Genomic DNA, 19,452 nt, shown 5'->3' with positions numbered 1-19,452 from the left:
TTTGTATGATGAGTACTAAATTTCGTGTCATTACCTACGGATAAGTATACGCTGGTAATATCAATATATAAATGCGTGGTAAATTTGTCCTTAAGGTCCTTATATACGTTAAAAGTCTTCACACACAGCGCGACGATATATACGTCGCATGCGATTACACCACTCAGGGCAATAGAATTTTACTGTTACCGCTACAATGTGTGCAAACCTATATCAAGCAAAAACTATCACGATGTTAAATATTTTTTTTTTTTAATGTATATCGTACGAGAATCTTCATTCCAAATCGAGAAGAGTGATAGTAATTATTAAAATATATATTCTTTGAAACGAAAGGCTGTAACCAACCAGAGCAGCCATAATTTTATCGGATATTAAGTACAGTAATACTTAGACTATCCAAGGGGTACCTCAGTCAACGTCTTAAGTTTTTTTTCTATTATAGGTTCCATACACCTACTGACTATCGTGCTTTTGAAAACTGAAAATCTATGCATAACATATAGTCTTATTATTACTATACAGTTCATACTTCATAATACTGTATTATAAATATATTTTTTTTTTGAACTAGGTTTGTGTATTAAATAATTAATAATAATTTAAATTTACAAAAATCATTTTTTTCAGGAAAAATGCTATACAGGAATTTTAATTCTTGAAACAATATAACACGAACGTTACACGTTTTTACTCAATAATATTAAATACAATTAAATAAACATTTAAATAATTAAAAAATATATCTATAATTAATTTGTAATCTATTTATGCTATATAATATATATTACATTAAATAAAATAAAATGTAAAAACTGCATATTTAAAGATTTTTAAAAAACCTGATGCACAATGTATCTGAATAGTAAATATTGTTGATTTTCAAATAAAACCAATTCATAATAAATCTATTCAAAAATATAATTTGTTATGACTTTATGAGGTTTTCTAAGTTATATTTATAATTTATAATGAGTAAATAAAATGATCACTTGTTTTATTATTTTACAATTTGTTACCAATGTGCCATTCCACTCAAAAAATGTCCTACATATTTTCTCACTTTTAATAAGCCAATCAGGAATAATTTCAGCGAGTTTCTTAATTTTTATTCAAGTGTATTCTATTTTATTTATAATTTATAAATAATTATAAATCCTTAAATTAAATATTTATATCTACAAACTCTAATTTTTAAATGTAATGTATCATGTACAATTGCAGTAATGTATGTATATGTATTTTTTTGGTAAAAATATATTTTTCTTCGTGTCTGCAATAGAAATTTGATTTTCGAACGCCGGTTGAAGCGTAAGGACACGACCTTTTTAAATTATCGGAAAGTAAAATATGTTTGCTATTCAATAAGCAAAAAATGAAAACCCTCCGTTATGTAGTTGTTCAAAAATTTAAATACCAAAAATCACAAGAACCATTTATAATTTTTTTTATAATAAATTTAAGTAATAGTGATGATATTTAACAATATTTATACATTTTGGAAAAAAATGTATATATATAATATATAACAATATCAAGACGAATGTGGGCTTATATGATTAAGAGCCAACCAATGTTTGTACTTTAGGTCCTACACTTAGCACACAATAATAAATAGTATATAACTATTAATTGACTATTGTATATTACCATTGATGACTTAATATTATTTGGTTATAAAAAACTCATTCATAAAAAAATTACTTTGTTACAATGTATTATTATTCGCCTACAAATTGTAAGATAGGCAATTTGAACACATTTAAGTAAATGTAGGTACCTATAATATAAATTTAGTTATTAGTTATTACATATAAATTTATAACTAATATACTATGTAATTTAAATGCAATATTCCAGATATTTCATATCACATGTGTATTTTTTTAGAAAAAACTTTTTTTTGTAAGTTGAAGTAGGTATTTCAATAGGTACACACTTTTAATAGAAGCTCTCAATTAAATCGATAACTTATAAACCCTAGGCATTAAGTACTTAGATATTTTAACAAGTATTTAAAAACAAATAAGTATGATTGGTTAAAAAAATATTTACAAAATTGTTCAAACTTGAGCATAATATGAAACATACAAAAGATTCCAAGATGAGCTCAACAACCCATGCGATCTTTTTGAATTTCTTGTACTTAATCCAAAAATTATCACTTTGCTCACAAAATGTTTACATCTATCAAAATCATACAATTAGCTATCATTATTTACCATACCTATAACACTTCTTTACTATAGCTATATTTCACCTATATTAATCCATGAACTTAAATTGTAATACCTTAAATTTAGAAAACGCTTATAACCTGGCTGCGAATGTGTATTTATAAATACAATAATAATAATAATAAAACATATATTATTATTTTTATTATTTTATTTTAGTTGTGTGAATATTTATAGAAAATAATATAATTTATATTGGTTAATAATAATTAATAGAAATTGGAAAGATGACGATTTTAAGGAGTTAGACATAGGCAAATTATACGACATCGTTGTAGACATCAGACGTCGGAAACCGTACGACTTAGATTCACGTAGGAGTATATATAATTTAGGATCTAGTATGTAGAATATATATAATTTGTTAAACATTTTTATAAAAACCTTTGGATCGTTTAAATAATAAAGCCCCAGGGAATTTGAAAAAAAAATTTAAGTGATAATAATTACAGAATAAGTCAATTTCAAAATAGGTACTCGTATGTTATCAATAATGCTTCGTGGTAACTCGTGATTTAACATTTAACAAAACGAACGATTGGAATTGTGTAATTAAATTATTTTTTTAAAAAACAATAGTCAAACGCATGTTCTAGAGAATTTGTATCGTGAAAGCGTTTATTAAATACATCTTAAATTTATGACAAAACTATTCCGTTTCAGCTCGTGAGTTTACAAAGATATCTGTTTGGTACTCATGTATAACGATCGAAACATTACCTTACACGAAAATAAACGATTTGGAGCGTTTGATGTGTTGATTGCGATATGCTATGCAAACACAAACAATATGTGACGCTTTTACTTTGTCGATCGGCGACGTCTCAAAACCAGCCCTCCGTCAGACAACGCTTGTCATTCGCGTACCGAAGACGATCGCGACGATTTCAGACCACTTGCTGCCTGTGCTCCGTTTGACCAATACGTACTTACAAGTTCTACTTCAAGACTACGGATACGACAATATTATTTTACTTAATTAGTAAGTACCGTTCGACTATATCGTAATGCCATATATTTTTGTATATTATTTTATATTTTGTATAGGCTATGCAGACATCGATGTCCGTGCTCGTGTGCTTACTGCTGTTTGTGACTCGATCCGTTTCGGGACATGTGGTCGATGAACATCGTGCGGGAGTTTACGGTGACGATGGTGCTGACCAGAAAGAGGGCCAACTGCGAGATATAAAACCGGAGTCGGTGTTAATGGGCCTCGCCAAGACGTTAATCGGTGGCAAAACGGCAGCGGCCAGTGGTCAAGTACATATTGAACAATAAAGTTTTATTTGATTTTTCGCAGGCATATACCTATATACAATACATATATCATCGTACATAAATCAAAAATAGGATTAATATTTTTTTTTCGTTGTGAACAATTTATTGACATGTGTCAAACGTATTATTATTATACATTTAGAATCACTACTGTATAGATCGTGATGTATACCAGAGATCAGCCCGGGGTTTCTGCAAATTGTCCTCTCTGACCACTTTGTCCAGTCCCTGTAAATTTTTCAAGATGGCCAATGGATTTTGCGATCTCCCCGACATCTTGGCTAGTATTTTTAAAACAAAAATAATAATATAATACCCTGTCAGAAAACTTTCCGGGAATCTTATTTCTAAAATTGTATCTGGGTTTACTGCTTATAATATGTATTTATTACTATATTTACTTCCACTTTCAATAGATTAAACAAATTAACGCCACGACAAATCATAACCATACTTCAAATTACGTTTTATTCACTTTTACTATATCAGCTATGCATGTGACTATTGTATTCTGTTCTATATAAATTTATTAACTAATAGGGCAGAAGACTTTATTAGACTTTACTCTATAAAATCACCAAGCCGTAGATAAACAAGAACTTAATAAGAAGTAAGCACTAAGTTATACATTAAATATATTTTATTTTGTTTCTTTTTTTTTTATAAATATAAAATATATAATACAATAAATAAATTATTATGTCTAATTTGAATAAATTAAACTTAAAACATTTTAAAAGATAAAATAGTTTTTCCGTTAATACAATTATTATACAAAACGAATATAAAGTATCTATTTTAGTTAAAAGCTTAAAAATTATTAAAATCAATAACCAGCTTAACGCAATATTTTTGTCCTTCAAAAGTTTTAATTGATAAAATATATGAAAAATAGTCAGCCCTACAAAAATAAATATAGCTTGACATAATATTAAAGAACCTAATAAATTATTAAACATAAACAACACTCAGTTCTGGATTTATGATAATCTTATTACGAAAACAATTAATTTTTTGACGAAAAACACCTAGCAAGAATAACCTAACCAAACAAGCAACATAGAACATGTCATCTGCCCTATACCTTGTAACGATCACACTATTTTATAAATATTTTTAATAATACTATACATGTATACTCGCAATTTATGTTATATACTTATATACTTATTTGATAATATACCTATTATGCACAGCATAACTGTTACACGTCGACACATTATAATAGTAATATAATAATCACAGTATGGCCATCATACATTATCGTTCTGTTTTATAGTCGCTGAGCTTGAACATGTCAAACTTAGTACTGATGTTGGTGCTCAGGGGTCTGATATGGGGCGTGTCATACATGCAAAACGGAGGTGACGTCAAAGAAGCACGAAATGAAGACTCGACCGCGGTCGGCGGACTATTCCAGGACATGGTAACCGAAACTGACGTGATGTTGTTTCTCGGATATCTGGTGGCCGACGAGTCGGGCCGATACGAATGTCTGAACCGCGTGGCGTGCGAGCAGCCGGAGCGGGCGGAGAGTTATTTCAGGACCGCCGAAATGGTCTGGAAAACCGCTAAAATGTTTGACGAGTAAGGTGCACTCATCGTGCTAAGGATAAAATTATAAACAGAACATTATTTGTACGAAAATATGGAGGAGGGGGTAGGTAATATTGCCAATTCCCCTCAATAGCGTCTATGCAAATATTATGTAAAAGTAATAAAAATTTAGTACATACATATAATAATATAACCTTCGAATTAATGATTTCTTAAAGAGTGTAGTGTAACTATCAACGTTTAAAATAATATTATCGTTCTCCAGTATTCTTTTGGTTACTCTTCTCATCCCCCTCTACACACCCACACACCTATATAATAAATATTGACATTTTCAGTGTGATACCGTTGGACTCGAAGTACGAGAAAACGTTGACCAGGTTGCAAGAAGCCATCGAGAACGGAATGGCGGATGGAGATTGTGAGTCGAAATATAAATGCTTCGGGCCGACTAATTCCGATACCTTTAAATTGTAGTCGAATGAAGTTTAATTACAGTCATATTTTCTTATAAAGCATTTAAATATAATTATTTGTGGAATTAAGTCTGATCGACAATGAATAATGATGAACATACCGATGAGCGCAATCTTTTAGGTTATTTTACATAGTTGGTAAATTTGTAATCACTGATTACTAATCACCAATCAACATTGTTTCAAATATTTTGTGATATAAACATATTTTTTATATTGTAAGAGTATCCGACAAAAACAAAGTTATTACTATTATTATATTAGGAATTATGATTTAGATTATTATACTATAAATTATGTTCAAATTTAAAAAAAAATGTATTGTTATTTGTTTTCTTTATATTTAAATATATTATACATATAATTTGTTATGTACTAAATGTGTATTCATTCAAAATGCAAAAAATTCTGTGCCGTGACCAGGATTCGAACCTGGGTTATTGCGGCCACAACGCAAGGTCCTAACCACTAGACGATCACGGCCGTGTAAACATTCTGGTTTACTACATGATATGAGTTATTAGCCGTCGATTATTATAATATTATGTATTATTATGATATACATATTATACTAAATAAAAAAATAAATACACTTCAATTTCATTTCCATCAGCAACCAATATTATCGTACATCGTATATAGAACTGAGAACTGAGATATACGGTTTTATCTTTTATCGGCGTATATTCGATAATTTTAAAATACATAATATTAATTATTATTATTATATTTCTATTATTGTCGTTGATCAATACAACATACTATATAGTATTCACTATATTAATTATTAATGTTATAGTCAATGGATATGTTGGTATCATAACATTGATTTTATGCTTTCACGTGTTGAAGTGTAGCAACAGCCAACAGTACAGATCAATCAAACCCAATATTCATTAGTAAATACTAAATAGTAATAAATAATTATGTAACTAAGTAACTCAATATATCATATATGTACCTATTACATTATCATTTTAATAAAACACTATTATAATAAATGTACCTAGCGCCCAATTACAATAAAATTCTAGCATTAATACAATATAATACCAGTGTTTCCGAATTGCGTGCGAAAATCATTATCAAGGTTGATTTGGGTGCGTAGTTTTTTCACAACCGAGCCTATAGTTGTTGTGTGCGGGATTAGTCGATTGACCAACCAAGTTAGTTCGATCAGATTCCAAAAAATTGTCAATATAGTATGAATTTAGTAAAAAAATTACATTATTACACAAAACACATATTATAAACAAATAAATGGATTGTTTTGTTCAAATTAAAATGATTTATAGGTAGAACCTATTTGTATAGGTAAGATAGTTTTTTTATACTTTAAATAGGTGTTGTTAAATTATTTAAACGTTTACCTATAACATAACGAATAAATGTATTTGAAATTTTTATCAAATGTTTATTTTATCGTTTTCTATACACGATAATTACATTTTTTATGTTTTTTATATTTTTATTTTTTATAGTCGCTATAGGTTATGTATAAGCGTATAGCTATAGCTATATACATAGGTACTTATCATATTAACGTCATATATACTCATATATCAGTCATATCTAATCGTCATTTATCCTCATTCACCGGAGAAAGCTCAACATACAATATATTGAATTTACTAGTTATATTTACAATTGTACTTTTATGGCATAATATGTGCAAACAGGTCGTCTGCTCAAATTTATTTTTTTTGCACGCAATTCGGATGCAGCCAATATAATACATGTACCTAACTTGTGCAAACCCATTCTCACATGTTCCTATCGCACTATATCACAATTTTATTTTTGGCTAAAACTCTAAAAGTACGTGATTTTCGCAGCCATACCTTTTGATGTACATACTAATACATACTAATATACTTATAGGATAGAATTTATGAAAACAGATTTGAGTTCGTCATTAATTTAACCACTTTCCCACATTTTTTGTTTATTAATTTAAATATTTTAAAACTCCATATAATTCTTATATGGTTAAAGAGAAAGCCCGATAGTCGATACAGCTAACGTATTCAAAAATCTATTTCTATTGTTAACTGAAAGCATCGCTCCAGACCTGGAGAGCGAAAACTAAGCATAAAATATTGTAATGGATGAAAACAATGCAATAAACTATTTAAAAAAACATATTAAAATGTTGGATAGGCCATAATTATTAAATTACATTATACCTAATATATATAATATATATTAGTCATATACTCATATTGAACAATAATCGCTTAGCTCTGTATCTACCTTTAATGCTGGACATGTTTGAATTTTGTTCAATTTAAATTGTGAATTCTAGAGGAATAAAAATTAGAATCACATAAATATACAAAATTACTCATTCGAATTAAAATTTTGTATTCCAAATATAATCTTTCCTTTCAATTTTCAAATTAATTTCTTGAACATGTAGATTAAAATCATTTTTAATATTCATATATTAATGTAAAATATAACTTTATTTAAAATTCACTTACACTTTTCAATTTAACATATAGCTTTATAGTTGATATACTAAAAATGGCGTACTTATAGACTATAATGTTTCTAATGCACTGCAAGAGGTTTTCTAAAAAAAATTACAATCATTTTAATTTTTAGATCTATATAAAAATATAATTTTTTCAATAGCAATCAATATGTCTAATCAATAAAATATACAACTGCTTGAAAAAATATACGAGAAGCATCTATAGCAAAATATATATGTTTTCCAATAAAATATTGTGTTAAGGAGGTACCTACCTACTAACTGTTTGGACGTCCAGACTGCTGTTGATATTTCTTATTATTCCGCCTATACAATTTAAGATAGGCATTTTATTTACATAACAGTTAAACTAGTTGTCTATTAATTATACCACTTTTATTTTTTCAAAATCATATTAATATTGAACAATTGAACTATACGCTATTACACAGTTATTTATTTGTAAGTAAGAATATGCTATATACTATATAGCTTAATTTATTATTTATAATTACATATTATTATTCAAGTTTATTTTGGTAAACACAAACTGTTTCTAAAAATAAAATTAAAACATTATGCGCTTGAACATATTATTTTTTAGTTTTATCGACTTTATAATCAGCTAGGGTTGCTGATGACGCAATTCGAAAATACTTCAAGATATTATATGATATTATGAAACGTCTAAAATCATTTCATCTTTCGGCTATAATAATTTAAAGAAATCGTAGAAAGTGTAGATGCTGCGTGTATAATAAAAATACGAGTACTTCTAAGTCTACGCAGTGTCGCAGTATATAAGTCGTTCGGCAAAAGCACATACGTAGGAATGTAAGGAATATAATATATAATATATAGGAATTAAAACAATAACAATATAGTAATCACCACTTAACACACGGTGGTAGACACGAACAAACAAAATCGTTTGCAGTCACGATTTCTGACGGATATCCCATTGTGGCGGCAGCAGTCTTGCTGTTTATTCTGGTCGCAAGTTTTTCATTTCCGCCTAACACACACACAAACACACAGACGACGAAAACAAACGGTTCCATCTGCCTGATCGTTACATGTGTTCTAGTGAAACTTTAATTGCAACGATATGCTGTCGAAGCAAGAACAATACGCGACACTTTTACTTTCCCGGCCGGTGACATATAACAAAATCGGACGTTCGATCGTCTGGACCCGTCACTTACAGCGCCGAAGACGATCCCTCAACACGACGCCGTGACACTGTATTGACATCGTCGACTTACCGTCGTCTGTCCGCGAGACTCGCGCTCGTCGATATAATAATATATAATATTATATAGTATAATAACTGCGATCGTTATTCTTGTACGGGTGAGTGTCGACCGGACCGCGTCACCGTCATCCGCCGCGTGTTAGCCGACAAACCGTCGTATTAGATAATTATATATTTATATAAATATTTTTTATTTTTTTCAAAAGGAAAAACATGCGGTCGACGGGAATCGCGTCCGTGTGCTTACTGCTGCTGGCGAGTCGCGCGGCGGGACACGCGATCGGCGAAAACCGCGGCGCGGACTACGAAGACTCGTCCGGAATCGACGTAGACCGCAAGAGAGACGCCTCGCACCAGCCGAGGGTTTTGGACATGGAGTCGATATTCGCGGGTTTCGCCAAGTCGATGATCAGCCGGACTGGAGCCACCAGTAGTCAAGTATAAAACAACACAATATATACATTAGGTTTTATTGTTTTCTCGTAGAAGGATTTGAGAACAATTTTTTTTTTTTTTTTTTTTTAATGGGTTTTTAATTTGTCACTATTGGTAATAACGCGTGTGCAACGTATTATTATATTGTATATTTAGAACCAGCACTGTATAAATCCGGGTGTAAAAAAGAAGTCCACCGGCCAGGGTTTCTGCAAAATGTCTTCCCTGACCACCTTGTCCAGTCCCTGTCAGTTTTTCAAGATGGCCCTCGGATTATGCGATCTACCCGACATTTTGGCTAGTATTTCATTTATGTATAAAACAAAACTTTAACACCCCCTCCCCCGCCCCAAGTCTTTTCGAGAATCTTATTTCTATGGCTAAAATCGCATTTCGGGTCTACTTTTTATACTTCAGTCTTCAATCAATTTAATAACCGTATATTTTATAATATTGCTCTTGACTCTTCCACATAACATAATGTTATATCAACCACTGCGATCGTTTTCAGCACACACACACACACACACATATATAAACATAATACAAATATACATTTATACATATATTATTATAATATAATTGACTCGAGAGATGATATAATACACCGAATTCGTCACAATGACACTATGTTTACATAATATGAATTATATATATATATTATTATTTCTACACACGTGAACATGATATGATAATATAGAAACCCATATTATATCGGACGACGTATTTTGTTCTTTGTCAACTCGTATAACTCGTAGTTCACACTTTATTACAACAAATTATAATATACACACAGTACAAACGCGAATTTTACACGTGGACACGAAGTATTATTCATACCGCTATACCTGCTAACCACCTTAATACTTTACAAGTTAATAAGTACATATTATTAAACTTATTCCTTCTACTTGAGATACTGCAGACGATACTGTTATGACATTTTCTAGGAAATGCTCTTTTTTAAATTCACACTAATATACACGAACAGCAATATTATTCTTGCTTGTATATATACACACTTGCCCTTCATAAAAATATATGTTTATACAATTTATATAGCCGTATATAAGATATAACATATTATTATATTAAAAACGGTCTTGCCCGATAATCACACACCTATTGAACTTTCATTCAGAAGTTTTGAATTAAACAATTAGACAAGTGCACAACGAAATCCAGTAAAATACTCAACTACATGTTATGCATTATTATTATAATTTATAGCTATCTGTAGTACTAATTTCTTATTAACAAACCATTATATTTTATATTTTTATTCATCACAATATGCATATAATTGTATTGCCCATATAATACGTCTGTACACTCTGAATTGAAAATTAATAGATTCCTACATCCTACTGCAGTGACCATATCATATAGTTATAATTTAATTTAATTTTAATCGTGCATTTTCTGGAGTCTAAACGATCCGAATCTTTAATTCTCATTTGACCATTAAATACTAAATAGTTATATCTTTTCAAACGAAAACTATATTAAATAACAATTTAAGTAACCATAAAATGTTTTTCATCCAATTCAATAGTTTTTTTTTTATTGTTAACCATTTCACAACGTTTCCACTCTGAAAATTACTTTAGTCTATGAAAAATGAAAATCGTGTTGACCAGTTGAGATGGGGCGTATAATTTCTCATTCCCTACGACCTTACCTTACAATTTTGGACGGTCATGGAACGTTGAGCCAAATTAAAATTGTATTACACCGTGATACATTTCGATATTTAAATAAAGCCAAATACACATAATATACAAATCTAAAATCAACGTATTTTGTATTTATTTGAAAAAAAAGTAAAAACATATTGGAATCAATCTATACGATACCGACATACAGACGTACAAATTCACGTTTATTTAATTTTAATTAGAAATCAGTAATTAATGCAAAACATTGTGCACTATCATTATTGCTCTAAATTATTCAAAATATAATACATAGTATAAATACGTTATAATATGTCTATATAAAATTATATTAGTCTGACGAAAAAATGCTTTCAATTCTTATTGAAATATCCTATAATGATATATCAGCTGTTCTATACTCATAAATTTATTAAAAGTTTTTGTTTTAAAAACTCTCACAACCGTGCCATCTGAAATTTTTAGTTCTCCACGAATACATCTAAGGCGTCGTTTATGACGTAATAATTAACGATAACTTTAACAACTGTACTCACTTGACTCGACCTTTACACTATAATGGTATTTTTAATACTATATACCTATTGGCTTTTTTTATAAATATTATACGCTAACACCTATATATGGCTATGTATATTAAATAATTGATATCGCTTTTTCGTCTTATATTCCTATTGATTTCAGTGTATATTATTATGTACACAAAGTGATTCATCAGGCATGCTTACTCCTAATTTATCCTTTATTTAAATTTTGATATTTTGGAATTTTTAAGTATGTATATAATATATTTATATAATAATGACCATATTTTAATTACTTTAAGATTCCTTTTGCCGTATAATAGGAATGAGTAATAATGGCGATACAAACATTTTTTTTTACAAATGATTAATGTCCATAATTACTCAGAACCTATTCTTATAAATTTTGATTTAGATAGCTACATAATGATTAAAAAAAAAAAAATCATAGCTTAATAATTTACAGTCGGGGTGGTTAAAAGTAGTTAAAATTTAAAAAATCTCAATTGTATTACCGTACATCTTGTGGTCTTATTTATGTACTTATTTATTATTTATACGTAAAAAAAAAAAATTGAATAAATGCAAAGGGTAAAATGGTTGTCAGAAGCATGTTTGGTAAATCATCCTGTATTCCTTCGTCCGCTACCCCCCTCGACGACTGCACTGCCTTACTCGACGGTATGCGAACGACCATCGATTATTATACAGTGTCCGTCGTCATCTGTTTGTCTAGATGCTCAGTTTAAACATGTCGAACGTGGTACTTATGCTGGTTCTCAAGGGACTTATCTGGGGAGCGTCGTACATGCAAGGGCACGGTGGTAAAGGCCGAAAGGATGGACCAGATTCGGCGGGCTTGGCCGGGAGCGGATTTTTACAGAACATGGTCTCCGAGACGGACTTGCTGTTGTTCCTTGGATATTTAGTGGCTGATGAGTCAGGTCGCTACGACTGTCTGAATCGCGTGGCGTGTGAGCAACCGGCTAAAGCGGAGAGCTACTTGAGGAGCGCCGAAATGCTCTTGAAAACGGCGAAGTTACTGGACGCGTAAGACTTCAATTATACATTTATAAATGGATATTGAATATTATATATTTATATGCGAGATGCAATTATTATAATTAATTATCAGTCAAGTCATGGGCTCAAGCAGTTTTTTTTTTTGCTGGGTGATGGAGATGATAAATTTCCGATGTCTAAATATTTTATAGTAATTATGAGTTATGATTTTATGTTATCATAAATATCCGCCAAATCTTCGTCAATGGTTTACATTACAAATAATATAAATATGAATTTAATACATGGTTCTGTTTACTTAATGTTATTTTATTTAAGAGGACATTATATCCGCATAAATGTTATCGTTGTCTTACTAACATACATCATAGCAAATTTGCGTTCAGCAGAATACATTTTGTGATGTTAGCTTTAATATTAGAATACATTTACCTATTATCAAATTTAAAGCTAAGAATACTATTTAGAAAATGGCGTATTATGCTTTTATTGATATTATTATTTTAAAGTGAGTTATAGCTATGTAAAATATTATAATTTTAATAAGGTATGTCATTTTTTAGACAATATTCTGACCTTTAAATTTGATAATAAGTAAATTTACTCTAGTGACTAATATTAAAGCTAACATCACAAAATGTTGTTCTGCAGAACGAAAATTTGTTATGATGTATGTTAGTGAGACAGAAACAACACATGCGGGTATGGATCCTCTTGATAAAAAGTTATAACCCTTCGCTACTCGCCAACGACCATACCACGTTGAATACACCAGTTCTCGTCCGATCACTGAAGTTAAGCAACGTCGGGCGTAGTTAGTACTTGGATGGGTGACCGCTTGGGAACACTACGTGCCGTTGGCATTTTTTATATTTGTTAAGGCGTTTTATAGCTAGATATTATTTTATAATATCATAAATTAAAAAAGGACATTTTTGTTTATAATTTATACACGAATTTAATTAGTAATTATTATCGTAAAAATACATTTATATTTAAAAACAAACAAAACTATTACTTGTTTTAAATATTGTAATCAAATAGTGACAAGAATTTTCATACTCCTCAAATCTTTATAAATGTCAATTATTAACGAAAAATTATATATTTGATCAAAAATAAAATAGTAAAGATAAAAATGGAAATCGTAAAATAGTGACTATCTTAGAGCGACTACCATCTCCGTACTTTTATTGTTTTATTCATTCATTATAATATATTTATAGATTAGTGATTACTTCATTTTAACAACTAACAAGGATTATATTATAAAAATATTTATAATATCTATGGTAATATTTTACTATATTATATTGCATAAAAATATAATCCTATAGCCTAGTTAACACCAATGTTAGGGCCGTATATATGTTTGAAAATATAACAGAGTTATATTTTTAGGTTTAGTATAGGTATTTAGTAATTATCAAATAAAAGTATAGAAATAACGTTCTATCACATCCACAGTTTATCGATGGTTGAAAGTTAATATATAACCCACTCTTGATTTCATCTGTCTTGGTGTTGTTTATTCAGCTGACTAAAATATTGTCAATTTATTGTATTATCTATATTTATAATATATTAAAGTTATTTTCTTATAATCCTTATGGTATATTATGGACATATATTACTGTAGATTAATATAATGAAAATTAAGTATTATTGATACTATAAAATACAAAATATTATATTTAAAATATTGCATATTTTTATTAACAATACGGTATTGATTTTAGCGTGGTGCCGGTAGACGCGAAATACGAGCAAATGTTGATCAAATTGCAAGAAGCCATTGAAGACGGCCGGGCGGACGGAGATTGTCAGGCCAAATACAGATGCTCCGAGTCGACCAGCAACGAGGATAACTTTAACCTGATTTAAAGTGTAAAGATATTGAGAGTTTATATAGTCGTAGGTATACTATGGTTTTTTTTTTGTTTAAGATATATTTTGCCGAATTTTAAGTCTGATCAACGCAAACGCTGTGCGCAGTCATTGTATAGGAAATTGGATTGTTATTTACGCAATAACGCACGTACAACAATAGTAGTAAATAATTATGTTTTATATAATAGCAAATTTTTTTTTCAAAAATATTTCATTTTTATTCAATGTACTTATAATAATCGTACTTATTACTTATGCTATTTGATGAACAATGACCTCATTCAAAATAAAAATGCTATTATTATATCGATCTGCACGTTAATTTCTATTGTAGACCATAACGATTAATGTATACCAACTATTGTATCTATACGATTTTCATTAATTAAATTCATCATCTGACCTATATCCAAGTACAACTATATATCTGAAATATAGAGAGTATTGTTTTTTTTTTATATAAATAATATTAACTTGTATATTGTAATGTAGAGTTTTGTTGTTAACATTAAATAATGGTTTGTTAAAGTACTGCTTTATTTTTTCTTCGACTACCTCCATTTTTGCAAATGTGATATTATTTTCGCAGCAGAATAGCCTGCTGCCTCCAAATGATGTATTATTGATGGAACTTAGTTACAGATTGTCGATTGACTTGTGGTCAAAAGCAAAGGGATACGTCTTCAAAACTAAATAAACACATTGGTAGTCATTATATTAATTTGATGTAGGTACATTTTGTAGTGAAAATACTACATTACTACGACGTTATAAGATAAACTATAAAGAAAAAGACAAAATTTAATACCTGCTACTCGTATATAATTGCGTGAAAGTAGTAGAATGTACCATCATCATTTACGTTTTAAGACATTTTTGAGTATTTATTTATATAAATAAATAAAATAATATATACTAGATACCAATATATATTTGGTAAATATATATTATATATACCAATATTACGTATTGGCACGTGTTGTGTTCAATTGCCACCCCTTGTCTAGGATTATAATTCCAAGTCAATATTATTTTGATACAAATGAAACAATGGAAGTGAATATAATCTAATTATTGGTTCAGTAGAATTTAGTTTTAATGACAGCAATTTTTAGGTCTTTACCAATTCGTACATATAATTGAAAAAAACTGTTTAATTATTAAATAATCCAACTGGGTTTTCGCCAACGACCATACCACGTTGAATACACCAGTTCTCGTCCGATCACTGAAGTTAAGCAACGTCGGGCGTAGTTAGTACTTGGATGGGTGACCGCTTGGGAACACTACGTGCCGTTGGCATTTTTTTGTTAAAAAGATAATATAAATATTTATTTACATAATATGAAATTTTTATCTCTTTAACATAGTTGTTTTTCTTTTATATTGTTATAAACTTATAAATATTGTATGTATTCATAGGCACCTATAACATGTTATTATATATGTATAATATTATTATACTTATAAATTATAATATAATAATAATTAGTTATGTTACATATAATATATTGTGTCTTTTAATTTAATTTTTATTATTACTTTTCAAATCATAATCATTCGTCGATTTTAAATTTAAAAAACTAATGTACCTACTTACCAATATCGGTATGCTGATGTCTGTTTTCTATTATTGTATATACATTAGTGTAGACGGTGGACCTATATATTGCAGATCATATAACTATATAAGTCACTGAAATAGTGAAATATACTGTGTACTTATACATATTATACGTTATACGTACCTATATGTGTGTGTATAATAATATTTATCAATAACGCAGATTCAATTTTACGTTACAATGATACAAGCCATATGAATCATATTATTACACATATTATTATATAGTTTGTACTTTGTATACATATATATATATATAAATTTATATTGATTTTGATTTCTTCTCGATGCGATTTTAATCGAATACCAACGTTTTCTCTAAACGCACGCTTATTATTATTATTATTATCGTACCGTATCGTAAATCTTTATACTGCTTTGGTATATAACATTTACTCATATGTATATATAATAACATACGCGTATAGTGTATACTCATATGGCACGCAATAAATAATAATATGGCATCGGCGTACGTCCGGAACTCTGTGAAGAATAGCATTATACACACACATACACACACACACACACACACACACACACACACACACTATATTGACTATTATTTACCTATACATATGAAAACCCCTGCGGCGCTGCAGTCATCGCGTATGCCTCTGGAAAATAGGATTATTTAAATAATGCAGAGCGTGGACGTGTCTGTGCAGAAGTCTGGCGCTGCGTCGCGGAGGACGGAGATGCAGCTTTATCATGTGTGCACGCGTTTCGTTTTTTACCCCGACGGTTCTCAACGGGCCCCCCCGACAATACGTACGCACATGTTATATTATTATATCCGCGGAGTGCACATAATATAATATTCTCTTAAACGTTCGTGTTATGCTGCGCCACTGCATGCCGTCGTTATCGTGCACGCGATACATAATAGCATCGATGTGTATGATATATATATATTATATATATATACGTATATAATACGACGCAGCGTCAACAATCTCTGCGCACACGACTCGAAGACACTGTTCAATATAAGACTCGGGGCAAAGGTATAAGAACTTGCTAGTTCTGCCTGCGAGCAAAATAAAAAGTTGTGCATTGCCTTCGAAAACATACGGCACGTAAAATGGCCGATTATTGAAGGACCGTATAGTTTGCAATTACTGTCGATCATCGTCATTGATCGGCCACTTGGCCAAAGGTCATATTTTGCAAGCTGACCGTTTCGCGTTTGTAATACACAAGTTGAAGTCAAAACACGCGCAAACATCTATTTTATTTTTACTCAATGGTAATACCTAACCAAACGAAAATAAAAGCGAAAATATATAGTTATTTTTTAACATATATTATACCTACAAGAATCTGATGGTATGGTAGCAGTTGATTTAAATTTTAAATGTAAACGAGAGTTTTCAAAATGTCAAAACATATTTATTAAGATTTCATCTATCTTATAAATATATTTATTTGAAATAATTATGTAAATTGATGAATATGATAAATTGATAAGGTTGATTGTTGTAAGTTGAAACTACGACAACGATTGATTTAATAATAATAATAAAAAAAAAAGTGTTTACCTAATAGTTTATTACTGTTACGTTTAGTAAAAATTGTGAGTGATGTTTTTTTTTTAAATTTATATTCTCGCTCCGTCTCCCAAACTTGATAAAATTCTAGTCTCTATATTGAGACACCATCACAGTTTGTCACACAAGTATCTTAATATATTATATTAACGTTATTATTATTGGATATTATTAATTAAGCTCGTTTGACTCAGATGCACATGACTCGCAACGTACCTGGTCCGGGTTTGCAAGTTGTTATAATATGTATAGAACATGATTGTTGGGCGCGGGATAATCGCCGTATTTATATTGTGTTATTATAAAATAAGAAGACGAGGAGAGATTTTAATATTCGCATCTTCCGCGTATAAAATAATGTCATCTTTCGTCATCGTGCGTGTCCATTACACTAGTAATACGTTTGCATATATAATATCGTATTTATTTATCATCGCATTTCGTGGTCGGTGAATAGGAGTGCGTCGATGACTATATTATTGTATTATACCTTTATATAATATATATATATATTGAAAATAGATGTATAATACCTTATCGTCGTGCAATGTTCGATATTTTAATAGACGTCTTCGGTTCGAATTAAAAGAGAAGAAAAAAAGAATCTTTGTGATGTCGATGCACAGTGTTACGGCGCGTTATCTTGGTGAGAGGGGTCTCTTATGTACGGGCGGCTGCGACGGCGGCGGTGGTACCCATTCCCGTGGTGGTGGCGCGCGGCGCATGCACTGTTGTCGGAATCGTGTCCGATGTGTCGATCGTCGCGTTCCATTATTATTCGACTTAACACATCGCAAACACGACTCGTGTTGGTTTTTTTTTAATTCTGTTGCATTCTGTCTTTTATCATTATTGTTATTATATTTATTCTATCGTTTCGAGGCGCATTTTCTCCTCGTCTTATGCGCGTGTAATATACGTACGCGCATATCAACGCCACCGCTGTTGCGCCCGTCAATCGACGCGACCACATCTCTGTTCGATCGATTCGTTTCGACAATATCATAATAATACCGCCGGTGTTAAGACGTCGGTTTGAGCCGCGTGGTCGAGTGCCGTGTGGCTACATATTATTATAAATATATAATATTCATAACAGTCCGAACGAACGACTCTTGTGCTTTTCAAAGTTCTACGTGTGTGTGTTTTACCGATCAGTGACGACAAGTGTCACGAGTATATAATACAGTTTTTAAAAAACTCACCAGCGCCGAGCAGCGATCGACAAATATCACTGTGTTTGGACATACGACTGATGTATTCTGTTAATTATTGTAAAATATATAATAATTTGGATACTTGGCGCAGGACGCGCTTATAATATTGATTTTACTGCTCGAAACTCTCGACACTGCGAATCAAAACTGCTTTCTACGTCACCAGGTATGTTATTTTTGTTTTTCACTACTAATATAGTATTGTTATATCGTTTTTAATGATCCGCCGTG

At 30.3% G+C, this 19,452-nt stretch overlaps 2 protein-coding genes and 3 non-coding genes across 6 annotated transcripts; 4 read left to right on the top strand and 1 right to left on the bottom strand.

The window, feature by feature from the left end:
• Positions 1–2,639: 2,639 nt before the first annotated feature.
• Positions 2,640–5,812, top strand: LOC132921104 (uncharacterized). Its single transcript, XM_060983940.1, has 4 exons — positions 2,640–3,219; positions 3,285–3,500; positions 4,798–5,105; positions 5,414–5,812. The coding sequence occupies exons 2-4, from the start codon at positions 3,288–3,290 to the stop codon at positions 5,550–5,552; spliced, it is 660 nt and encodes a 219-aa protein (XP_060839923.1). The 5' UTR covers positions 2,640–3,219; positions 3,285–3,287; the 3' UTR covers positions 5,553–5,812.
• Positions 5,813–5,962: 150 nt separating this feature from the next.
• Positions 5,963–6,034, bottom strand: Trnah-gug (transfer RNA histidin (anticodon GUG)). Its single transcript has one exon. It is a non-coding gene; the product is annotated as a tRNA-His (tRNA).
• Positions 6,035–9,240: 3,206 nt separating this feature from the next.
• On the top strand, positions 9,241–15,316 carry LOC132921010 (uncharacterized). 2 transcript variants are annotated; one of them, XM_060983805.1, is made up of 5 exons: positions 9,241–9,380; positions 9,489–9,720; positions 12,654–12,967; positions 14,680–14,827; positions 14,887–15,316. In XM_060983805.1, the coding sequence occupies exons 2-4, from the start codon at positions 9,496–9,498 to the stop codon at positions 14,822–14,824; spliced, it is 684 nt and encodes a 227-aa protein (XP_060839788.1). In that variant the 5' UTR covers positions 9,241–9,380; positions 9,489–9,495; the 3' UTR covers positions 14,825–14,827; positions 14,887–15,316. The 2 variants fall into 2 exon arrangements, with proteins under 2 accessions (XP_060839788.1, XP_060839787.1); XM_060983804.1 differs by having other exon boundaries at positions 14,680–15,316.
• LOC132923567 (5S ribosomal RNA) lies at positions 13,685–13,803 on the top strand. Its single transcript, XR_009661221.1, has one exon. It is a non-coding gene; the product is annotated as a 5S ribosomal RNA (ribosomal RNA).
• Positions 15,317–16,013: 697 nt separating the features above from the next.
• On the top strand, positions 16,014–16,132 carry LOC132923555 (5S ribosomal RNA). Its single transcript, XR_009661210.1, has one exon. It is a non-coding gene; the product is annotated as a 5S ribosomal RNA (ribosomal RNA).
• Positions 16,133–19,452: the final 3,320 nt, after the last annotated feature.

This window comes from Rhopalosiphum padi, chromosome 2, assembly GCF_020882245.1.
Source record: "Rhopalosiphum padi isolate XX-2018 chromosome 2, ASM2088224v1, whole genome shotgun sequence".
Taxonomy (NCBI): domain Eukaryota; kingdom Metazoa; phylum Arthropoda; class Insecta; order Hemiptera; family Aphididae; genus Rhopalosiphum; species Rhopalosiphum padi.
This window is presented reverse-complemented; position numbering and strand designations above follow the sequence as displayed.

Coding starts and splice junctions, on each gene's coding strand:
- LOC132921104 (XM_060983940.1), top strand. CDS start 3,288: ATGCAGACATCGATGTCCGTGCTCGTGTGCTTACTGCTGTTTGTGACT. Junction 3,501..4,797: donor CGGCAGCGGCCAGTGGTCAA/GTACATATTGAA, acceptor TCTGTTTTATAG/TCGCTGAGCTTGAACATGTC. Junction 5,106..5,413: donor ACCGCTAAAATGTTTGACGA/GTAAGGTGCACT, acceptor TGACATTTTCAG/TGTGATACCGTTGGACTCGA.
- LOC132921010 (XM_060983805.1), top strand. CDS start 9,496: ATGCGGTCGACGGGAATCGCGTCCGTGTGCTTACTGCTGCTGGCGAGT. Junction 9,721..12,653: donor CTGGAGCCACCAGTAGTCAA/GTATAAAACAAC, acceptor CTGTTTGTCTAG/ATGCTCAGTTTAAACATGTC. Junction 12,968..14,679: donor ACGGCGAAGTTACTGGACGC/GTAAGACTTCAA, acceptor TATTGATTTTAG/CGTGGTGCCGGTAGACGCGA.